Source organism: Leucoraja erinacea, chromosome 22 (assembly GCF_028641065.1).
Source record: "Leucoraja erinacea ecotype New England chromosome 22, Leri_hhj_1, whole genome shotgun sequence".
Classification (NCBI taxonomy): domain Eukaryota; kingdom Metazoa; phylum Chordata; class Chondrichthyes; order Rajiformes; family Rajidae; genus Leucoraja; species Leucoraja erinaceus.
Window position 1 is genome coordinate 28,401,619 of NC_073398.1, and position 23,915 is coordinate 28,425,533.

Sequence of the window (23,915 nt, forward strand, 5' to 3'; positions counted from 1 at the left end):
TATTTTTTTTACGGTGGTTGTATTTTTTCAATGCGTGTTTTCTTAATTTCCCAACTATTTGGGAGTTAATTATGCAGGGCCAAGCCCATCAGTGTCCAGTGACAGTAATTCCACGTAATGTTGCCTATCTCAGAGAGCCTTTGCAGTGGCATCAGTGTGGCCTTCAGCACTTCTTCCAGTAGAAACAAGCTTCCAAACATGTCTTCACATTCACTTAGTCTACCTTAGAGCACTTCCCGGGTGAGAAAGTTTCCATTGCAACCAGGAGGTAAATGTTGACAGTCTACAAATAATACGAAGCCGCATTTTGCGTACGGTTTTAGAGAACAAGACAAGTGCAAATATGCATTAAGTGTAGTGGAGCAGAAAATGCCACAGGTGTTGCTGTCAACAACTGTTAGGGGAAAAACAAGTGCAAAAAGGTTGAAGTTAAAGTCAACAAATGTTCCAAGGTAGACCAAGTGAATGTGAAGAATGTTTCTCTGTCCAATATGTGTGACATTACATAAAACTAACTGCTGTAATTAATGATTGCGTTCAATCTATCTTTGTAATCAAATTGACAAGATCTGACTATGCACTATATGAAGGCATATTATTATGGCTGTAGATGGAGGCAAAGTAACAGGATACAGTGCTGATAGACACAAAATGCTGGCGTAACTCAGTGGGTCAGACAGCATCTCTGGAGAAAAGGAATAGGTGACACTATATGAGAGTCAGGAAGAGGAAACGAGGGATATAAATGATGTATATGCATATCTTTCATTCATTAATTCTATATCTGTCTACATCACCGTCTATATCACCCATTTCCCTTTCCCCTGACTCTCAGTCTGAAGAAGAGTCTCGGCTCGAAACGTCACCTACTCCTTTTCTCCATAGATGCTGTCTGACCCGCCGAGTTACTCCAGATTTTTGTGTCAACCTTTAGTTTAAACCAGCATCTACAGTTCTTTCCTACACAGGACACAGTGCAGATAATGATGAAGCAAGCCTTCAAATGATGGGAATGTATCTGTTAGAAATACAAAATACAAACATATACAACATCAAATACCAGAGCTTTCCACTGTAGCAGCAGTTAATGGAATGGGGGACAACAGTTGAGCTAAAATCATGGATAAGATGCATATGCCATGCACTGGTGAATAATTGGCTGGTCATTGCACTCTGTTTGCTATGACTAGTAGTGATTGAGAAACAACACCTTGAGTAGAAAAGCAGCAAAAGTTAATGTGTAAGATTTTAGTTCAGCAAGAATGAGAGGCATTGAGAACATGAATTGTCAGGACAGTTGTCATTTGAAGTTCAAAGCCGGTAGCCGGACCTGTTGCATTAAATGTGTTTAACTTCTGGCAAACCTAAACGACAATATTAACCAAGACTTCATTTCCTAGCTTCTACACGCTCAAACTGATTGTATATAAATCCACAAATTACAACAGTAATGTAGATCATAATCGAAATTTAATGGCATTTAGATAATATAATTATATTGTATTTTAATCAAAATCTAAATCAAATTAGCAGTAGCTGGAGGGAGGATCAATTCATGGGGTGCATAAGAGACAGTTTTCTGAATCATTATGTGGAGAAAGCAACAATGAATAGACTATTTTAGATTTGGGATACTGCAATGGAAAGGGTTACATGATCTAAGTGACTATTGGGGAAAAGAGATCATAATAAGATAGAATTTTGTTCAGAGTTGAAAGTGGTTTAGTTCAATCTGAAGATAGCATCCAAACAGGGATATAGAAATCACAAGCATTAGGGATGAGGTGGCCTGATAGGTTGGGGAACAACATTAATAAGTGTAACAGTAAAAAAGCAATAAAATAAGCAATAAAAAATTACCACATAGTTTACTTGTGATATTTATATATCTCTTTGTGGAATAAAATACAGCAATTATTACCATCATGTGAACGATAACAATATGTCAAAGGAAAGGGTTTATGTTACTAAATAAAGCAGTTGGCTTGAGGTTTGGGAACGTTATTAGGCACGTGGACATGTGGGGAATGGAGGGATATGGATCACATACAGACAGAGGAGAATAGTTTAATTTGGAATCATGATCATGAACAAAGGGCCTGTTCCTGTGTTTTACATTCTGTCTACGTTCTAAAACCACAAGTCATGAAATAAATCAAGTCAAGACTTGACTTGACTTGATGAAATAAATGCTTTATGTACTTCAAAGTACAGCAAGGTAAGACCAAGGTATTGACAATGAAAATGAGGGGAGACTGTAAGAATAGCTGAGAGATAAATATCCTGTAAGAGTTTCTAAAGGTACGTAAAGAGGAAAATATTAGTTGAAATTAAGGTGAAAACACTTTGCAGGTGTTAAAGAAAACTTTAAAACACAGCACCAAGATCAGGCAAGGCGATCGAGACTTTATTAAAAGCATCAAATACAGTGATCAGTGGGAGCACTAGGAGTTGCTCCCTGAAAACAGATTCGTCTACTCCTTATATACAGAATTTTACTTTGTTATGTCGTTTACTATAGCAGGCACGTGTGCATTTTTCCTTCTGCTGCATGATCTTATAACAATTATAAATCATGCACCTCTGTAAAATACATATCAGTTTTGCTGAGCCCAATTCCACCCCACTGAAGATTAGCCAATGTTCTGTTACCCTTTCAACCTCTTTTAATTGTTTTTGAGATTGCCATTTGTTCTTTGACAACAGAACAGAATCTGACTAAAGTGGACAGCATTAAGTGCCAGGTACACAGGCTCAGTTTCAACCTTCTTTAAAGTACAAAATTATTATGACACGTGGTGGCGCGGTGGTGTAGCGGTAAAGTTGCTGCCTTACAGCAAATGCAGCGCTGGAGACCCGGGTTCGATCCCAACTATGGGTGCTGTACTGTACGGAGATTGTACATTCTCCCCGTGACTTGCGTGGGTTTACTCGGAGATCATCGGTTTCCTCCCACACTCCAAAGACGTACAGATTTGTAGGTTAATTGGCAGTAAATGTTAAAAAAAAAATTGTCCCCAGTGTGTGTAGGATAGTGTTAATGTGAGGGGATTACTGGTCAGCACAGACCCGGTGGGCCAAAGGGCCTGTTTCCGTGTTGTATCTCTAAAGTAAACTAAACTAATGAAGAGGACTTTGAGCATTTTTAGGCACTCTACCTGTCCTCATCCCCTGCTGTCTTCTTGAAATATTTGCAATTTATTTTTGACACAGATCAGATATCATCTATGGAAAGTGAAACAGAGTATACATTATAGATAGGAGATCCCTCAGCAAGACGTTTGATGAGGTTTTGCACGGTGGATGGCTCTGGAAGGCTTGGTCACGTGGGATCCAGAGAGAGCTAGCCAACTGATTACAGAATTGGTTTGATACAGAATAAGGGTGGTATGCCTCACGATCAGTGCTGGGCCCGTTGCTGTTTGTGGTTTACATCAATAATTTGGATGAGGATGTACAAAGCATAATTAGCAAGTTTGCAGATGACACTAAAGTGGGAGGTATTGTAAATAGTGAAGATAGTTATCAAAAATTACCTCAAGTGAACTGAGGAATGGCTAATGGACTCTAATTACAGGTAAGTGTGAGATGTTTCATTTTGGGAAGTCAAACCAGGGCAGGACCTTCACAATAAATGGTAGGGTCCTGGGGTGTATGGTGGGCACAGGAATCGAGGAGTACAGGTACATAGTTCTCTGAAAATGGTGTCATGGGTAGATCTGGTGGTCAAGAAAGCTTTCAGTATATCGGCCATCATCAGTCAGGGTATTGAGTATAAAGGTTGGGATATTATGTTACACTAGGACAAGACATTGGTGGGGCCACATTTGGACCATTGTGTTCAGTTTTAGTCTCCCTGCTATAGGAAAGATGCTGTTAAGCTTGAAAGACTGCAGAGAAGATTTATGAGGATGTTACCAGGACTTAAAGGCATGAGCAACAGGGAGAGGTTGGGTGAACTAGGGTTTTATTCCTTGGAGCACAGGAGGTTGAATTGTGATCTTCTAGAGCAGTGGTTCCCAACGTGGGGCGTATGCCCAACAGGGGGGCAATTTGATTTTTAAGGGGGGCAATTGAGGAGGTCTGGGTCCAAATTTTTGATTTTTTATTTTTTGGATTTTCCATCAGGTAAATATATGTAGTTTATGTTTCAGATGTTATTTTGAGTAAATATTTTTTTGGGGTAAAAAAGGTCTTTATTGTGTAGTTATTACATAATCACCGCGCCATCGCTCTTCATGCACGTCGCACGAAGCGCGCGAGGTCATGGGAGAACCTTATTTATTGAATTGGATTTAGAAATGCGATTCAAAGAGCTTTTGCTAAGTTACCCTTATAATATCTATTTCCTCTGTTTTCTCTCAAGGGAAAGCAAGGGGGGGGCATCAGGATTTTAGAGGTGATTAGGTGGGGCATGGCCAAAAAAAGGTTGGGAACCACTGTTCTAGAGGCATCCAGAGAACCGGTCTCCACCGCCCTCTGAGGCAGAGAATTCCACAGACAGGGAGAGTCAAACGACTGCAAATGCTGGAATCTGGAGCAAAAAGTACTGGAGTAAGTCAGCGAGCCAGGCAGCATCTGTGGAGACAACGGACAAGGCGACGTTTCGGTTTGGGGTCCTTCTTTCGGACGTTATGTTGATCACAGAAGGTGAATTAAAGTGAGCGCGTCCGTGGTCAGTTGGGCTGTCACTGATCTTGAACCTGTTGCTTAGAATGCACCAAAGATAGACACAAAATGGTGGAATAACTCAGCGGGACAGGCAGCATCTCTGTAGGTATGTTACAAAACCTACCTGAATCGTCATTGGGAATCTGCCCTCAGCCATGTCGGCGATTTTGGCGCTGTTTGGAGGGGGCGGGTTTTAAACGCGATTTTTACTAGGCTGTACTAATCGCACATGTTCAGCCTAGTAAATCATTAACGAAAAATCGCTGCAAGACCCGGTCGCAAAAGGTATTATTAGTTTTATAGGCCTCGATAATATAGTTATAATAGTTTTTTAAAATTACTCTCTGATTTCGCAACCTCTCGCAGCCCCAGGGTTTTATAAAGCAAACAATTAAAGGTATGTACCTTATTTTTACATTAAATGGGGCATATATATAACCCTGAATATCAAGTTATCTATAACGAATAGTTCATTTTGGGCTTTTTATATCCCGCAGTATTTTTCTCGGCATTTGAGGGCACTAATCCAGCGCGCTGTCAACGTTCTAAACCAGCGCGTTCCACATGAACCCACTAGAAAGCCGATTTAAATGGGCATTTATTTACAGCAATTGAACACTAAATTCCTTCCATTTGGCCTATAAATTAATGTAAATTAGATATAAAAATCATGTTATATTGTGAATTATTTGTGAATAATCTTTGGACACTTAGGCTATTTAAAAATGTTAATCTTTCCTTAAGAAATGGGCGTTTGACTATCCAAGATCACAGCTTTTTTGTAATGTCCATTGAAAATCAATAGGGAACAAGATGCTAATTTCCGAGTATGAAAATGGTCATAACTTTTTTAATACTTGAGATATGAAAGTGAATTTGGTGTCAAATTAAACTTATTGTTATGCTTTATCTGATGGGATAAATTGCAGACTTGATTTTTTTAATCTCAAAATTTTGTAACATTGCTAATCTCTGGAGAGAAGGAATGGGTGACGTTTGATCGAGACCATTCTTTAGGCTGAAGACGATGCTGCTGCCCCGCTGAGTGAATCCAGGGTCTGTCTTCGGTTTAAACCAGCATCTGCAGTTCCACGCTTAGAATGCACCAACGTGTTGGACGTGGAGAGCCTCTCTTGCTCTAATATTTTTGGTGTCCATTGCTGTCCCGTCAGCTGATCGCGGGGAGGTTGGTGAGATGACACCGCCTCTGGTGAGTCACCAGGGAGCGGCCACAGCCCGTCCTATAGACGAGGCGCAGCGTGAGCCGGGCGGAGCTTCCCCTAACGCGGACAAGGCCAATGCAAAGATCCTATAGCGGAGTCTTTGGACAAGGCCAAAGCAAAGATCCCAAAGATCCTATAGCGAGCTCCCAGGAAGCGCGGAGTGAAAGCTTACACTCGGTGAGTTCAGTTCCCATTTGGGGGTATCCCTCCCCCAACCTCTGTATCTGAATATGTAAGATTTATTCTGTTGAAATTGACCGTGGATTATTGTAAATCGCTTTTTAATGTGGAAAGAAGTATCAATGTAACAAATTTAAAGTGTAATCCAATTAAAAGACGTTTGAAGAAGGGTCTCGACCCGAAGCGTCACCAGAGATGCTGCCTGTCCCGCTGAGTTACTCCAGCATTTTGTATCTGTTTTTGATGAAAACCAGCATCTGCAGTTCCTACATTAAAGATGTTTTCTCCTGGGAAGAACATGATTAAATTGGTAAATATAATAGCTGGGATGTTGATGATCAGGGAGGTTGGTGGGATTAGGGAATCATACAGTGTAGGGCGAGGGGGACGAGGCACAAAGTGCTGGAGGACTCAGTGGGTCAGGCAGCCTCCCCCAGTGGCGGGCACAGACACACGATGTTCTCGGTCGAGACCTTTCTTCAGCCTCCGGTCAGGTTTTGCCCCCTCGTGTTCAGTTTAGGAAAAGCCTGAAGCGGAAACTCTGACAGAATTCCTTGATCGACATCCCCTCTTCACATGGTACACTTCCTTATCTATGTATCTCCCTCTCCCCTGACCCGAAATGTCACCCATTCCTTCGCTCCAGAGATGCTGCCTGTCCCGCTGAGTTACTCCAGCGTTTTGTGTGTATCTGGCAGAAATGCCACTGGCCCCCTCCTCCCCGCGGCGTGAGATATCTGTCAGGTCACAAGATTGTCACAAGATTGTCACATTTCATGCGGTGGCGTCGATGCAAAATCCTCAAGACGAGTCTTTTGGCGAGAGAGTGACAATCTGCCAGCCTTTTTTGATTTGATTCCCGGCTCAGTTATCTGCTGGTTACCAGGAAGCAAATACACTGCCATAGTCCCTACAACACAACAACCATTCTGCATCGCACGCTGTCTCAGCAGCCGTGTAGATCTCGGAAATAAGACACAAAATGCTGGAGTAACTCAGCGGGGCAGGCAGCATATCTGGAGAGAAGGAATGGTTGACGTTTCGGGTCGAGACCCTTCTTCAGTTTCTCGGGGTATTTCTGAGCTCATGAAACGATATGCATGAGAATGAACTGTAAAATACTCTGAATGTTTTCATGTTTAAGTCACTGATTAGGAGAATTCTGATGATAAATATTGATTCCTGCTCCTTGAGGTGTCCAGACTCTCTGTGCTGCTCCCTTAGGATTGGAGAGCTTTGTTTCTTTGTGAGAATTACAATATTCCCATGTTGCTTCCTGCTGCAGGTGCGGGCAAACCCACAGTAATGGCAGGAATGGAGACTGTGGCACCGTGCGACGTACCTGTTACTCGTCTTGAGAATAGGATCAAAGCTGCTAAGGATCCAGAGGAGAAGGAGAAGCTGCAGAAAGACCTGGACCATCTCCTTGAGGTAATGGTGCAAAGTTGTTCCTCTACCCTGGGCCCCATACCAGGTATCTCCACCCATCGGGAACCAGCAAGGAGACTGTTGGATGGTGCTAGTCAGTGTGGGGCAGACATCCTCACTAACCTGCCTACAGTGCAGGGAGACACACACTGGTGGGCGTGCTGCTGTCAAATGGGGCTCATGCTCCAGGGAATTCTTCCTTGTTCCCAGGACGGGCAGTAAAATGATGGATTCCCAGTCTTTGTCTACAGTTTAGTTTATTGTCACGTGAACCGAGGTACAGTGAAAAGCATTTGTGGCGTGCTATCTAGTCAGCGGAAAGACAATACATGATTACGTAAATCGCGCCATTTACAGTGTACAGATACACGATGTGGGTCCTTCCTGTGTGGACGGGGTGAACCAAACAGCTCTGTTGTGTTGCAGGTGAGGGAGCTAATCCGACAGACAGTGCGAGAGATTGTTACTCTGGCCACGGACTCCGAGGAACAGGCTGAGCGAGTGCTCGGCCCCAAGAAGCGTCTCACGGAGCGGGAAAACTACCGCTCTGCGGTGGAGTATTTCCAAATGCGGTGCTTTGACTGGCACAATCCAGAGGTACGTCTGCGATGCATTCACATAGTACAGAGATAGATGCCAAGGTGAGTTCATGCGGCCATTGTCAAGTCTATATTATCAAGAGGCCAAAGAGAAAATATATCAAAAGCTGGGTCAACGTGTTAGCTTTAAGGAGGGGCGAGAGGCAGGGTGGTTGGGGAGTGTATTCTGGAGCATGAGGGTGAGATAGCAGAGGGTTTGGCCACCGATGATGGTGCGGATGAAGACAACGAAGCATATACTGTAGCAGCTGAGGGGGTGTGGAAACACTGCGGGAGTTGCAGGGTTACGGAGTTGTCGAGGTGCAGAGACCTGGCCAAGGAGGGTTTTACACCATTGTAAACAAGGGTAGGTCACTTGGACCCAGGTGTTGTGATGGTAGGCCATGACGTGGATGGCAGAAGTTTGGATGAGCTCGAGGTACTGCAGCTGAGAGACTTGGCTGCAACCAGGAGATCAATCGTTAAATCAAGAATAGAGGGATAATATCCTGGGTGAACAGGGATGGGGACTAGGGTCTGATGAAGGGTCTCAACACCAAACCTTCATCAATCCAGGTTCTTCACAGATGCGGCCTGACCCTCTGAGTTACTCCAGCACTTTGTGTCCTTTTGTGTAAATCAGCGTGTCTGCATTTCCTTGTTTCTACTGGGTGGCCCTCGTCACCCACTCTTCCAACACACACAGGCATCAAAGAGGTTAAAATCCAGAAATAGCTTCCTACCTGCAGTTCAACCCCTGAATGATAACCCCCGCACCTGTAGGATAGATGCTTGGGTGACACACCTACAATCAAAACCCCACACACTGACACTATACCCTGAGGAGTCCCATCCATTGGGAGCGAAAGACACATGGCCAGTCTGGCTCTGCTTCAATCACCTCAGAACATGGGTCGGACGGTGCAAGCCTTCATGCTGAAGTGGGGGTTCAACAACGAACAACTGAATGTGACTACGGGGAGGCAACCCAAACTAGTTGAGAATTTTGGAGTATCTCATGGTTGTGAATGGTGTGGAAAAGAGGAATTCCTCTGTTCCAGTCTGGGCATTGTAAATAATTGTTCTGATGTATATTGTTACAGTATGTTACTTAATGATGGGTAGGAAAGTGAGTTGTGGGGATGACATAAGGGTGACACAAAAAAGGGTGCGCATGGCCAAAGATTGGATTAATGTGAGAGAATGTGGGGTAGTCCAATGTTGTGCTTTGTTGTTACAGTATGAATATGCTCTTCACCAGTTGAGTCCCTTCGTCAATTTATGTGTGGAGAAGATCCCACTGACACGGTACAGTAATACCCAACTCTCTCTCTTTGCTCAAGCAATCAAAGCAAATAACATCTGGAATTAACTCTTAACCGATCATTGATCCCTTTAACAGAAGGCCTGATGGAATATAGTGAGCTGGGCAGTGCAATGTGTATATTCTGTATGTTCTCCCTGTGATCACTTTGGCTTCCTCCAAGTGCTCTAGTTTCCTCCCACATCCCAAACTCGTGTAGGTTCATTTGCCTCTGTAAATTGCCCCTAGTGTGTGAGAAGGTGGGATGGCATGGAATTAGTGTGAGCGGGTGATTGATTGTAGGTTTGGACTCCGTGGGGTGAAGGGCTTGTTTCCATGCTGTATCTTTAAACTAAACTAAACAGCATGGTAGTATGTTTCTGTGCCACTTAATGTAGTGGATGTTATTTTATGTAATTAAACTGATCGGGTCTATTATACTCAGAGTAATGGGGGCTAAGCTCCGCAATACACATATTCAACAGGGATATCATGAGTTAGGTCAGGTTACCCAGAGTAAAAACAGCAATAGTCTTTGTCAAACTTGAAATAATCATCAAAATCAGCCTTCGAGTCTGAATTAGCAGCAGGCTAACTTTGTACAGTCTTGTCTTTTTGAAGCAGGGAATCCCGGGCAGTGGGATAGTTTACAGCCATTGACCCAGCACAATCAAAGCCTTTTAGTCATCAGTTCAGGACCATTCAAGTCAGAGAATTAAGGAAAGTGCTGGTAATATAATCATGAAAGTATTGTCATTCAAGCTGACAGTATTGAAAAGCATTAAATATACGGACTTATTTTTGTCCAAAATAACTGTCTCCGCTTTGTCATCTTGAATCAAACATTGGTTGAAATTGTTCATTTTGGTCTCTTGTCTTGGAAAGGAGCCATCAAAATTGTAACAGATCTTTGCCTCTTTTCTTAACAAATGTAGATTGTGTTCGATTTTTTTCTAAAGCTTTTTTTTCCTGTGCTATCCCCCTGTCCACGAGCTGCATTGTAATCACTCCTTTGTTTTTAAACAGGATCAAGGAAGCAATTGACCAAGTCAGTGAAAAGCTGAAGAAATGAAGAGTTGGCTCTCCTCATCTTCAGCACAGCAGAAGGAGGGACCCTTAAGGACCTGTCCTCCCTCGGCCTGTGTGCTTTCCAACTGGAATTGTAATTTTTTTTAGAGTCTTTCTCTCTCTCTCTGCTGGTCAGATCATCTTGCTTGCAATAACTGGGAGGAGGTTTCTGCTGAAAGCAAATCATGGGAGACAAAAGCAAATTATAGACAGCTTTTATACTTTAAATAATCAAATGATTACACAATGATACCAATGCTACCTCAGATGGTAGAAACATTTCTGTGCCATTAATATTTTTAATGTTGAAAATTCCTTCTCAATAGGTATGGGGTCAGATTAGTTAAATATACTTGATTATCACAAATCAATTTACTATTATTTTTTTTTCCAAATCTTTATTTTAAAGATTTAAACAGCTTCTGAGTGGCCTACCTTGATTTCTCTCACCATTCACATCTGCACTGTGGGGCAATTTAATCAGAAGTTGACAATCGGGCTTCACTAAATCTCCTTTAGGCAACGGCGAGGCTTAATTTTGCAGTGATTTTAGTCATTTCTTACCAGCAGGGCAGGCGGTTAGTTCTACGGTGGCTGAGCCTTGAGAACAAGACCCAGACTGATTCATAAGGGCATTTCTGAGAGAGTGCAGTATTTGTGTGCATGCCGACTTCTGGGTGAGATTTATACCAAAGCCATCCAACCTTTACCAGGATGCAATGTAAAAGACCCTATCCAAATATTAGTGAAGATGAAAGTAGACAAAAATGCTGGAGAAACTCAGTGGGTGAGGCAGCGTCTATGGAGCGGAGGAAATAGGCAACGTTTCGGGTCAAAACCCTTCTTCAGAAGTGAAGATGAATGTGGATTCCCGGCCAGCGTTTACTGCTAAACGAGACCTTTTGGCCTGTCCTTTGTTTAATATCATTCTGTGTACAAACATTCCCAATGGTAACTACGGTTCAATTGGCTGGGATGGCTTCAAGAACAGTGCTTGAGAAATGTCAAATAAATTTGAATCTTTAAAAAAAATTATTGCTTTTATTTTAAGTAAATGAATTGATTAAGTCATTCTTCTGATTATTTGTTCTCTGTGTTAGTATTTCTAATTATTGCTCCTCTGATCACATTATGTTTTCAAAAATTAGAGTTTTCCAATACAGAGTAAAGCAGCCACATGTGAGGACTAGGACTTGTAGCAACTAATGCTTCCATTAAGAGGAGGAGAAGAAGTAGGATTGCAAGTTGCTTATTTATTTGTCGAATCATTTGTGGGCATATTTGCTTCTAAATCAAGAGATTTCGGATTTAAGTCTAACTTCAGGAACCTGAGCACACATTAGAACATGCCAGATTGTTGGAGATAACCAAGTATGCCAGCTGTTGAATTTATCTCCACCCTTACTCGCAGGCGAATGGGGTTAGGAGGGAGTGATAGATCGATCAGCCATGATTGAATGGCGGAATAGACTTGATGGGCCGAATGGCCTAATTCTAATCTATTCCTATGATCATATGAAACAGGCCATTGTTAGCTGTGGCCTATGTGAAAACGAGTGTAGACGTGGAGTACATCTCATTTCCAGCTTCCTCCTCCCTACTACAACCAGTCTGAAGAAGGAGCCTGAACTGAAACGTCACCTGTCCATTCCCTCCACAGAAGTACCTGAGTTCCTCCAGCACTTTGTGTTTTGTCCACTATCCTGCAGGTTGTCCTTGATGAGCTGATGCTTTGACTAAATCTCTTTTTCTTTAGTCTCGCCGAGATTCAGGTCTGTGTTTTGACAGAGAAAGAGAGGCTGGAAATGAGGGTAAAATCAGATTACAGGCATTTGCGTTGGACACTGTCCAGGAATGCAAAGAAGGAGACAGATAGAGTTCTGAAGGGTTCAGGTAAACCGGAGCAATTATTTCAGTAACAGTGTTTTTCTAACACACAATCTCCTGGCAGGTGAGTTTTAAGATGCCATTGCTACTTTAGGTAGCTTTGCTCGTGAGAGAGTGAGAATAGACCTTGCACATCCCATCGTGCTGTGTTAGAACCACGCCTCATATATAACTAATGTCTGACCCTTGCACAAAGTCAATGGCAATAATGAACTCTAGATGCTTTTCATCTTCTGTAACCAAAGCTCTGCTCAGTTCCAGAATGATTAATATCAAAGCTAGAAGTATATCTGAGAAGAGGGGAATCTAATTTCTCCGACAGCTGACAAATTCATTAGCAATGCACTGTCAGCTCGGCCGTACAATATGCCCAACAAATGTCATCCCAAAGTGAACTAATGTTGAATCGATTATTTATTTGTTAGGTTTCTCCTCTGCCGTATTGTGCTGAGTGTCAGTCTCTGTCTTAGTACCTCGTGCCAAGTGGCTGCTCTCCAGCTACTGATTAAACAAAATGAGTACAGGTAGGATATTCATTCATGCGGGTAACTCGATATCTTCATTTAGGCTCTGCGCACAAGTGCTTAAAGCAAAGTGATTGATTCTCCTGGTTGACGACTGTACGGGGGAGGGCATATTGAATGGTTGCCTCACTGTCAAGTTCAACAAGTCAAAAGCCAAAGAACAAATTGATTGATTGATACTTTATTGTCACGTGTACTAGGTACAGTGAGATTCCTTCTTTGCAAACAGTACAAGCGTGCAAGAGTCGCCATGGAAAGGACGCTGACAAGGTTACAAAAGTATTTAATATAATGCCTCTTCCTTCTCTCAGAGAGGTAAACGCTGCTTGGTCCATCACAGCTACTGACCTTCAGAAGGATTTAGAGGAGGTGCTGTCCTAAAAGCCAATCCGACCTCTCTTTTCCTGGGTCTCCTCCATGGCCAGAGCGAGCAACATCGGAAATTGGAGGAACAGCACCTCATATTCCGCTTGGGGAGTCTGCATCCTGGGGGCATGAACATTGAATTCTCCCAATTTTGTTTGCCCTTGCTGTCTCCTCCCATCCCTCAGCCCTCGGGCTCCTCCTTTTTCCTTTCTTCTCCCCCCCCCCCCCCCCCACCCCCCCCCCATCAGTCTGAAGAAGGGTTTTGGCCCGAAACGTTACCTATTTCCTTCGCTCCATAGATGCTGCTGCATCCGCTGAGTTTCTCCAGCATTTTTGTGTACCTCCAATATCATCAAAGACCCCCTACACCCTAGCCATGCTTGCATTTTGCTCCTACCACCGGGAAGAAGTTATTAGAGTGGAAACCGTGACCACCAGGTTCAAGAACAGTTTTTTAGAGCCATACAGCATGGAAACTGTGCCTTCGGCCCAACTCGCCCATGTCGCCCATGATGCCCCATCTACACAGGTCTCAATTGCCCAAATCCCACTAAGCCTTTCCTATTCATGTACCTGTCCAAATGTCTTTTAAAGGTTGTTGCCTCAACTACCACCTCTGGCAGCTCATTCCTTATTTCTCCATCCAGTTTCTATTAAATCTATCCCCTCACCTTAAACCTACGTCCTCTAGTTCTTGATTCCTCTACTCTGGGTAAAAGACTACATTCACCCTATCTTCCCCTCATGGTTTTATACACCTCTAAAATCACCCCTCGGCCTTCTGTGCTCCAAGGAATAATATCCTAACCACCCAATCTCTCTCTATATCTCAGGCCCTCATGTCCTGGCAACATCCTCGTAAATCCTCTCTGCATTCTATCCAGCTGAACAACATGCTTCCTACAGCAGGGCGACGAAAACTGAACACCTTACCCCAAATGCAGCCTCATCAATATTTTGTAGAACTGTAAAGGGGCTGTCCCACTGGGGCGACCTAATCCGCGAGTTAAGAAGAGTGTCTTCGACCTTCAAGCTCGAGGGCACTCGCCTGAAAAACCTCCAGCTGGATCGACTGTCAGCGTTGAAACTGCAAGCTGGATCGACCGACCCCACACACACACACACACACACACACACACACACACACACACACACACACACACAAACACACACACACACACATCGCAAAGGCGGGGGCCAGGGAAAGCAGGGGAGCTCTGTCTGAAATTCACACACGCGATGAAAAGAAAGCTAAAAGACGGCTGCACAGTGTACGGTAAGTCCTTTAAAGAGTGTGGAGAGGGGGAGAGGGGTGAGAAGGGGGGGGGCGGGGGAGAAGGAGTGGAGACACTTAAGAAGTATAATAAAGTTTAGCGGGCATTTTACCTAACGGCCAGTTTTCCTTGGTCCTGAAAACTCCAATGAGCCAATCATAATGCCCGGTCAGCGAAGGAGATTGCCTACGGCTGCCCTCGACTGCCTGTAACTAAAGAGCGATTCAACTCCACTGCACTACGAGTTAAAAAGAACCATGCCGACCAAATTTTACTCCGGCTGAGTTAGCGTGTATGCAGGAACTTCCCTCGAACATGAAGGAGAGTTCCAGTGACCTCATAGGACCAAGTGAGGACCATGCTGCGAGTTTGAGTCGAGGGCAAATTTATCTAAACTCGCAGATTAGGTCACCGCAGTGGGACAGCCCCTTAACATATCATCACAACTTCTATATTCAGTACCCTGACTGATAAAGGCTAATGCACCATAAACCTTCTTGACTACTCTATGAGGAAAAACTTTTCCACACACAGGGTTGTGAATCTGGGGAATTCTCTGCCACAGAAGGCAGTGGAGGCCAATTCTCTGGATGCTTTCAAGAGAGAGTTAGAGCTCTTTATAGCGGAGTCAGGGAATATGGGGAGAAGGCAGGAACGGGGGGTAGTGATTGTGGATGATCAGCCATGATCACAGTGAATGGTGGTGCTGGCTCGAAGGGCCGAATGGCCTACTCCTGCACCTATTGTCTAATGTCTATCAGATGTTTTTGTTTGTACGAAGGACTGGGTTCTTTGCACAGTATTATGGTTACAGATTTTTTTTTGGCTTAATATTTATTCTGTGTGTATTACGTTTGCAGGCCTGTTATGCTGCTGCAAGTAAAAAAAAGGAATCGATCAGTTGTCAGTACATAAGAAAATTAAAGACTTGATCTCTCTATGGCAGCCTCCTACTGTCCCAGTAGAGTCTTTAATATTCATTCTTGCAATGTGAACAGTTATGGCAAGACTAACATGTATTGCCTTTCCCCTGTTAGCTTTAGATGGGTGTGATTAACCTTCTTATCTGATGCATCTGACTTTTATTTCTTGCAGTGAATACATTCAAATTGTTACTTGCTTGCTCCTTAGCTTCAGGGAGTAGCTGATGATTATCTGATTCCTGTGGGACTGGAGGTGGATGTGACCCAGACTGAGCATGGGTGGACCATAGCGAACGTTAGTTAGCAAACTAGATTTGTCACTAGATTTGATTCAATGGCTTCACAGTCAACGGAAATAGAAGCGTTTTAAAAACTTAAAATACTCACGTTGGCATGACGGGTTTGAAATGCGGATGAAAAAAACCAGCAACAGAACCACTGCAACACACAAATCGTCTGCAGCTCACGCCTGAGTGTGGGACCCTGCCCAATTTAGTCAATGCTACCAGGTCACCAGAGGTTTGATGAGACCCAATTTAATGCCCCGAGGTGATCTTGTCAAACAACTGTGCTACAGGAATGCTCGCTGTACTCACAGTCTGTAAACAGTGACACACACACGCACCGCAGATGTGTTACAATCTCACTTAGCACATACGCACACTCGTCAAATATTTATGCAAATTCATGTCCAAAATTAATTGGATATTAACATCTTCAATTGCACTGACCTACAAGCGTGTTGTTAAAATCACTTCACATTTTATTTCTGCGTTGCTAAATCCAGGCTGTTCAATATGTTTAAGAAAGAACTGCAGATGCTGGAAAAATTGAAGCTAGACAAAAAGATGGAGAAACACACCGGGTGAGGCAGCATCTATGGAGCGAAGGAATGGGTGACGCAGTCTGAAGATGGGTCTCGACCCGAAACGTCACCCTTCCTTCGCTCCATAGATGCTGCCTCACCCGCTGAGTTTCTCCAGCTTTTTGTCTACCTCAGACTGTTCAATCAGTTGATTCACATACAAACTTTCACCATTGTCATTAATGGGATGAGACTTGCATGCCAGTCCTTCTCTGTCTCTGCTTTGTTCTCTCCCTCTGCCACTGTTTATTTGTCTCTGCCTCCATGCATTTTTCTTCTTGGCATTGCCTCCATCTGTAATAACCTCTTCTTATAAATCACTTTTTTTCCCCATTGGTGGAAGGAAATGTCCAAACATTTTTACAGTAAGTATTATGCCTGTTGATTTGGACTTACTACTTTGTGGGAACCTATTTTGTGGACTGGGTCTCGGGTGAGTGAACACAAGGCTCTAGACCTCGATGCCATTGACAATGCTTTATGTGATATCTCACATACCCATCAACTTAGATGATCTTGTTGCCACTTAACTACATGAAAGGATAATTTACAGTAGCCAATAGATCTGCCGGTGTATTTTTGGGGGTGTGTGAGGAAACGAGCCGTGGTCTGGACTGACCCATGCCTGCTCGTCGGGAGTATAGGAAATTATTGATCTACCTGGAGTCACCAGTCAATGGTGAGACTTTGACCTCGTATTCCCTTTCGGCACATATAATAGTTCTTTCTACGTACAGATCCATACAGAAACAGGCCCTTCATCCCACACATCCATCCTGATCCTTTTCGCCTGCCTATAGTGTTCCTGTTTGCCTTCATTAAATCCATAACTTTCCATACCCATGTCTATTTAAAGTTGTGCTCTCGTGTTTATGATACCCCTGCCACAAGAAAAAGATTCTGACTATGTAATCTTATCATTTTATATAGATCTCAACTCCTAGGAGAACAAATTCAGCCTATCCAGCCCCTCCCTGTAATTAGTCTTCCAACCAAGCTCCAGCCTGGTGAATCTCTTCTGCACTCTCTCCAGTACCACAGCATCCATCTAGTCAATGTGTGGTCCAACTAGAGTCTTTGTAACATTGCGACATAATGTCCCAGCTTTTATATTCCATGTCCTAACTATGAAGCCAAGCATGCAATATGCCTTCTTCACTACCCAATTTATCTGCGTTGCCATCAGGGAATTATATACGAACCCTAAGGTTCCCCTTTTCATCACTATTCCCTTGTGCCCCACTATTTCCTGTATATGTCCAACTAATGTCAACTGGTTTCACTTTCCACATATGCTGTGTGGCTGGCTGAATTCTGTCAGCATTTCTGGTTTGGTTTCAGATTCCAGCGCTTGGAAATGTATTTATTTTCCCTCTCTTCTCCCCCGACAGCCACTTGTCTCTGATTTTTACTTTCCACTTCTCTTTCTCAGTTTCCCCTGCCTGACTCTTGGTTGTCAACCTGCACTTCCTAAAATATACTTTACAACACTGGGTACGTTGTCTGCTCTTTGTTCTATTCTCTTGTCGGGGGCAGGAGCAGGATATCTACATTGGAGGAACACATGGATATGTCTTTAACATGGAGCAATCATGCAGATACTCATCTCTTAATGCTTATTGTTCAACATCTTACAAAATGATTCTGCAGTCCCCATACACTACTTTGTTGATGCTACCATTTATAGAACATAGAATAATGCAGCACAGGAACAGGCCCACAATGTCTGTGCTGAACATGAAACCAAGGTAAACTAGTCTAACCTGCCTGCACATAATCCATATATCACCATTCCCTGCATATCCATGTGCCTATCCAAAGGCTTCTTAAATGTCACTATCATGTCTGCCTCCACCACCGCCCCTGGTAGCACGTTCCAGGCACCCGCCTCTCTCTGTGTAAATAGACACGCCCGCACATCTCCTTTCAACTTTGCCCATCTCGCCCTTAAATCTATGCCTCTCATAACTTTATATACTTCTATCAGGTCTCCCCTCAATCTCCTGTACACCAATGAAAACAATCCAAGTGTCTCTCCAAATCCTTTGAGGAACTGGTTCCCCCTAATCCGAGCAGCATTCTGGTAAACCTTCCTGTACCCTCTCCAAACCCATCATGTCCTTACTATTTTATTCCCCTTTTCAAATCTGATTCTTTCTTCATAGATGCGGCCTGACCTACTGACAATTTCCAAGCAGTTTGCACCCCAGCGGTATGAACATTGACTTCTCTAATTTCAGGTAGTCCTTACTTTCTCCTCCCTTTCTCATCTCTCCCTCAGCCCTCTGGCTCCACCTCTTCCTTTTCCCCTCCCACCCTCACATCAGTCTGAAAAAAGATTTCGACCCGAAACGTTGCCTATTTCCTTAGCTCCACAGATGCTGCCTCACCCGCGGAGTTTCTCCAGCATTTTTGTCTATCTTCGATTTTCCAGCATCTGCAGTTCCTTCTTAGATAATCTTTACGTTTTACTTCCTTTCCCATCCCCCCACCCACCATCGCAGGAAATTTCCTGTCTGATTCCCATTCTTTCCCACAGGATTCTCTTCCCGGCCAATCCCTTCCCATTTATGGTGGACACGCTGTTGTAACTCAGCGGGACAGGCAGCATCTCTAGAGAGATGGAATGAGTGACGTTTTAGACTCTTCTCTCCATAGATGCTGCCTGTCCCGCTGAGTTACTCCAGAATTTTCCGTGTCTATCTTCGGTGTAAACCAGCATCTGCACCTCCTTTCCTGTACACACCTGTAACAGCTGAATGAGGTCGAAGTGGGGCAGGTTGTGGGACGTGCAGTGAGTGGCGGACAGTGATGGGCGTCGGCAAGGTTTTAACCAAAGATCTTTGGTTTTAACGGTAGGCATTGAATGGCAGGGGCGGATCAACGAGGTGTGGAGAGAGGAGAACCATTGGTGAAGAATCTGGACCGCAAGAAGCGGGCGGGACCATCACCGGCGCCTCCCCCTTCCAGGTTGGTGTTGGCCCCACAGCGCCGGCTCGCCAGTTTCACGTTAAGTTCAGGAGGAGGAGGGGAGGTGGCGCTGCCGCCGCTGCTCCATTCCACTGGCAGGTAATTGCCTCGCCGCGAAATTACAGCCTCTCCAAACCCTCAGCCTTCTCTAATCCCCAGTGTAACCGGAGACGGAGTACGTGGTTTTAATCCGACTGATACAATTTTCGCAGCTCAGCCTCGTCTGATTGAGTGTGGACTTGAGACCCAGAGGGACATTCGCCGACCATGGCTCGCAGCCGCACTCTGGGGGAGGATTTCACCTTCGTCAACCCCGTGGTTAAATATTTACTATTTTTGTTCAACATGCTGTTCTGGGTAAGTAATTCCCTATCGTTATCTCTGGGTAATCGCGCCGTGGATGTGTTTTTGTTTCCCCCCTTGTACTGGAGGGCACCATATCTGGGTCTGCGTGCTCGGGTTTTTGAGCAGGCTGCGAGCTTGCAGCTTAGCAACCTGTCCGGCGCAGGCATGTCCACTGTCTCACTGAATCAATGAGTGAAAGGACAGAGGATAATCCTCTCTCACCATTCAACGTTGCCCGTTCAACCACCCGGGGCTTTCCTGACGACTGGAGGGGTTTCTGAACATTGGAGCTTCCCCCTGCGATGCGTCGGGAAATTGTGGACAATTCTTGTAAAGTTGATGACAAACCCGGGTGGAATTTTCACAACATTTCGGAGAAAATGTCACTTCCTCCTCCCTTTCCCCAGTCAGTATTTTGTTGTTTTCAAAGATGCGTGTGCCTCAATCCACGTCCAATCCCGACCTTGCCCTGCATTACATTGAACGCTCAGCTCGCCTGGAATAACGGAGTCGCAAGATACTGGCATCTTGTGCAAGACAGAATATATATATACTCAAGGAATTCAGTGGCTCGGATACCATCTGTGGATGGAATGGACCTGAAATGCCATCTGCCCATCACCTCCACAGTTGCTGCCTGACCCGCTGAGTTCCTCCACCACTTTGCTTTTTGCTCTAACTTCCCCCTGTAACTTTTTACTAACCAGTCAGTAGACCCCGGCCACAATCTATCATCCTGGTCTTGTTTTTGTTGACATTTGACTACCCGCAAATCAACAAAGACTTTACAAGGACCTGTTTACAGTACATTCGTTGTATTAGTGAGGGAAACGCAGCAGCTATTTTGCATAGAGCAATACGATAATGGCCGATGCTGCCTGCGTTGTAATAATGTTGGTTGAGAAGATGGGGGAAGAAGTCCTTGGTTTGTTCAAGATACTCGCATCTTTGAATCGTTTCTAGAGGGTAGAAGGCCCTCGGTTAAATGTGCTGCCTGGAGGTGGCTCCTCTGGCAGAGAGGCATCCCCTCAGGACTACACTGTCAGCCAGCCTTTAACCAGTGCTCAAAAACAACAACAACCCCGCGCTGAGTTCCACCAGCAGTGTCTATTGTGCTTCAGTTTCCAGCGTCTTCATGCGTATTTGTCTCCATTCTGTGTCCAAGCCTCTTGTAAGTAAGGCTAAAGTGCTGCCCACCAGCGGAGTCGAGGAAACACTTTTTCTCACAGAGAGTGGTGAGTCGGTGGAATTCTCTGCCTCAGAGGCCGGTTCTCTGGATACTTTCAAGAGAGAGCTAGATAGGGCTCTTAAAGATAACGGAGTCGGGGGATATGGGGAGGAGGCAGGAACGGGATACTGATTGGTGATGATCAGCCATGATCACATTGAATGGTGGTGCTGGCTCGAAGGGCCGAATGGCCTACTCTTGCACCTATTGTCTATTGACCTTGGGCTGCACTTTTATAAGATGCCTTGTCCCTGATATTGGCCGAGTCCTGTTTCTAACAAGTGATGATGTGACACCAACCGGCAGAGACTGTTGCCTGCTTTCTTTTGCCTTCTTTGTGGATGAATTGTTGGTGAATTCCATTCAGTCCATGATATTTGACCACTGCCACGTACACAGTGAGTCTCTGCGATGCATGCTGAGATATTTTCACTACCATGGGTCAGCAGTCGATTCCCATGCACCATAATCTATTCAGCATCAAGCAAGCCCTTGCTCTGCACATCCGTGTCTAGCTACTTGCTGACTTCATCCACTGACGCAGGGTCAGCGTCCACACTTAAAGTGAAGTCACCCATTTATACCCAGGGTACACAAAAATGCTGGAGAAACTCAGCGGGTGCAGCAGCATCTATGGAGCGAAGGAAATGGGCAACGTTTCGGGCCGAAACCCTTCTTCAGACTGATATATACACCTCTTGTGCACCCTACACCCTCTGTGGCTTCAGACCGCTGGGTCTGCTATGTTGGTCTGGATGGCCTGGTTTCCTGCAGCAGGACATTGGGAAGAAGGCAGATTGAAACATTGCTCACTGCTGCAACCTCTGCACGCATGGCATCAGGTTCATTGCAGTTATCACCTGGCAACAGGATTGCTGGAAGATGACCAGATATTTTCTGGTCTTTGGCCCTTCAGCAGCTTCTATAAACCTTTCAACTCAGAGGGTCTGGCTCTTGGTGGAACCAGACCCTCTGAGCTTCAATCCCCATATTCCACAGCGCACTGACCCACTGCTTCCATCTCTGAGGTTCTGTCACTGCCTCGAGTCACCAGTGAACAGCTCACCCAGCCCTCTAACACCACAAAGGATGGCCAGGGTCAACAACCTCCTGCCTGAAAGGGAGGATGAGACTAAAACCTTTTATCTCTGGATTCTCTATCATTGCTGCTCTAGCCCCTTTTATCGCCTTAAATCTTGGTTGCAAGCCTATTAATATCCATATGTACAGCAATATTTTGGAAACAATATTTAATTGCAGCTACTGAAATAACTTTATGGATAAATGCAACAAAGTACAATTGAACCAACAGTCCAATTGGTCGTAGCATGTTTGGGAAGTTTCAATGGATGTTGAGAAAAGCCTGGGCTATATCTGCAGATATTCATGGTCAGATATTCGGGGTTGTTATGTTGGCAAAACAAATTGTGACATTTGTCATATTAAAATCAGGAATGCTTAATTAAGTTTAGTTTGTATTGCAACATTGTGATTGAGAAGATTAGCTACATTTATAATTTGTTGAGGGAGACACAGGTGAGGGATCCATCTACAACAGCAGGGGTGGAAACCATGTTTACTAAAGAAAGAAGATATCGCAGACATCCAGGAATAGAAAGCCTTATCTTGGGAATCCATGCGGTGGAGATGAAGAAATTGAGAGCAGGGGACAACGCCCTTGCAAGAAGCAGGGCGAGAAGAAGTCATTTCTTGTTGAAATATAAATAGGTCGTGTGTGTGTGTCTCGGAGTGTGATCAATAAAACATGTTTGGCCAGAAGTTTTTACCCTGTTTTTTTGCAGTGCAAAACAACAACAGTGAGCAGAACCTACGGATGCTGCAGGATATTAAGGAAGTGAACAGGAGAGTGGAATCAGACTAGATGAGGTGTTGAAAATGATAGCAGGAGAGACTGCATAGTCTGCACAGTAAAATAACAGCATGGCCTTGATATACAGAATGTTCTTTGTCAGTCCTGAACCATTTTTTTGATTCCAAGTTTCAGCTTGTTTGTGACAATTTTTCCCAGGCCATGGCACATGTTCAAGTGTGTGGCTTCTGATTGAGGAAATACAACCAGCATTGAATGTTTCAGTTCTGTATCAGACTCGGCCACATTGAGAACAAGAGGTTTTGGCTTAAAACTACCTTATTTGGCCTTGGCGTGTTGTTCATGGCCAGGCTTCTGGGCTCAGTGAAGGGAGGGCATTTTGTTACAGTTCAGCGTAGACCTTGTGCATGGGCAATGCTGAGCTCTGCGCATATTCACGGTGTTGTACCCCATTGTATTAAATGGTTGGAACTTGGAAACTCCATGAGCGTTGCTGCACGAGTCATAGCTCGGGATGTTAGCTTTGGAATGAGAGAATTTTTAATTATCTTCAAAGGGTGATCTAACTGCGAGCCTAGCAACGTCCTGGGGACTGGGACACTTCACTTCCCACCACCAGCTACAGGCAGCCATTAACTGGATCCACAGACTACAAAGTCACGTGACCTCTGTGCTTCGCAGGGCAATGATTTTGAGATGCTCACCTTGCCAGGACATGACAAAATAAACACGCCCTGTGAGCAAGAGCTGTACTTTAGACTTTAGAGATGCAGCATGCAATCAGGCTCTCTGGCTCACCAAGTTTGCTCTGACCAGCGATCACCCTAGCTAGCACTGTCCTGAACACTTTACAATTTCAGAAGCCAATTAACCTACAAACCTGTATGTCTTTGGAGTGTGGGAGGAAACAGGAGCACCTGGAGAAAACCTACACAGTCACAGGGAGAACGTCCAAACTCAATACAGACAGCGTCTGTAGTCGGGATTGAACCCAGATCCCTGGCAATGTAAGGCTTTACTGCTGCGTCACTGCTAGCAGCATCTATGTGGCATCCTCGCTCCTCTCACTGAGTTAACTTATGGTGATTTAATTAAGTGTTTCAGGAGCTCCATTCCACCGATCATGGATGAAACATAGTTTAGGGAAGAACTGGAATAGTAGCTCATCACTAAGGTTACGGCGTTTTCAGACGAGAGATGGATTATAAAATGATAGATGGTTATGGTAAAAGGATAATGAAAGGCCTAGAT

The 23,915-nt window shown here is 44.3% G+C and overlaps 2 protein-coding genes across 3 annotated transcripts in view; both read left to right on the forward strand.

Annotated features, from left to right (window-relative positions):
* Window positions 1-5,881: 5,881 nt before the first annotated feature.
* Window positions 5,882-11,528, forward strand: LOC129707890 (legumain-like). Of its 2 annotated transcripts, XM_055653324.1 has the most exons (6): window positions 5,882-5,990; window positions 6,038-6,071; window positions 7,360-7,505; window positions 7,929-8,099; window positions 9,321-9,388; window positions 10,410-11,528. In XM_055653324.1, exons 3-6 carry the CDS (start codon window positions 7,380-7,382, stop codon window positions 10,453-10,455), a joined length of 411 nt encoding a protein of 136 aa, XP_055509299.1. In that variant the 5' UTR covers window positions 5,882-5,990; window positions 6,038-6,071; window positions 7,360-7,379; the 3' UTR covers window positions 10,456-11,528. The 2 variants fall into 2 exon arrangements, with proteins under 2 accessions (XP_055509299.1, XP_055509298.1); XM_055653323.1 differs by lacking the exon at window positions 5,882-5,990 and having other exon boundaries at window positions 6,004-6,071.
* A 7,697-nt stretch (window positions 11,529-19,225) lies between these two features.
* The window catches only part of tspan33a (tetraspanin 33a), a 30,235-nt gene continuing 25,545 nt past the window's right edge, over window positions 19,226-23,915 (forward strand). Inside the window, exons 1-2 of the mRNA XM_055653326.1 lie at window positions 19,226-19,359; window positions 19,473-19,617. Coding sequence (XP_055509301.1) covers window positions 19,528-19,617 — 90 coding nt within the window. The 5' untranslated portion in view covers window positions 19,226-19,359; window positions 19,473-19,527. The remainder of the gene's footprint in view (window positions 19,360-19,472; window positions 19,618-23,915) is intronic.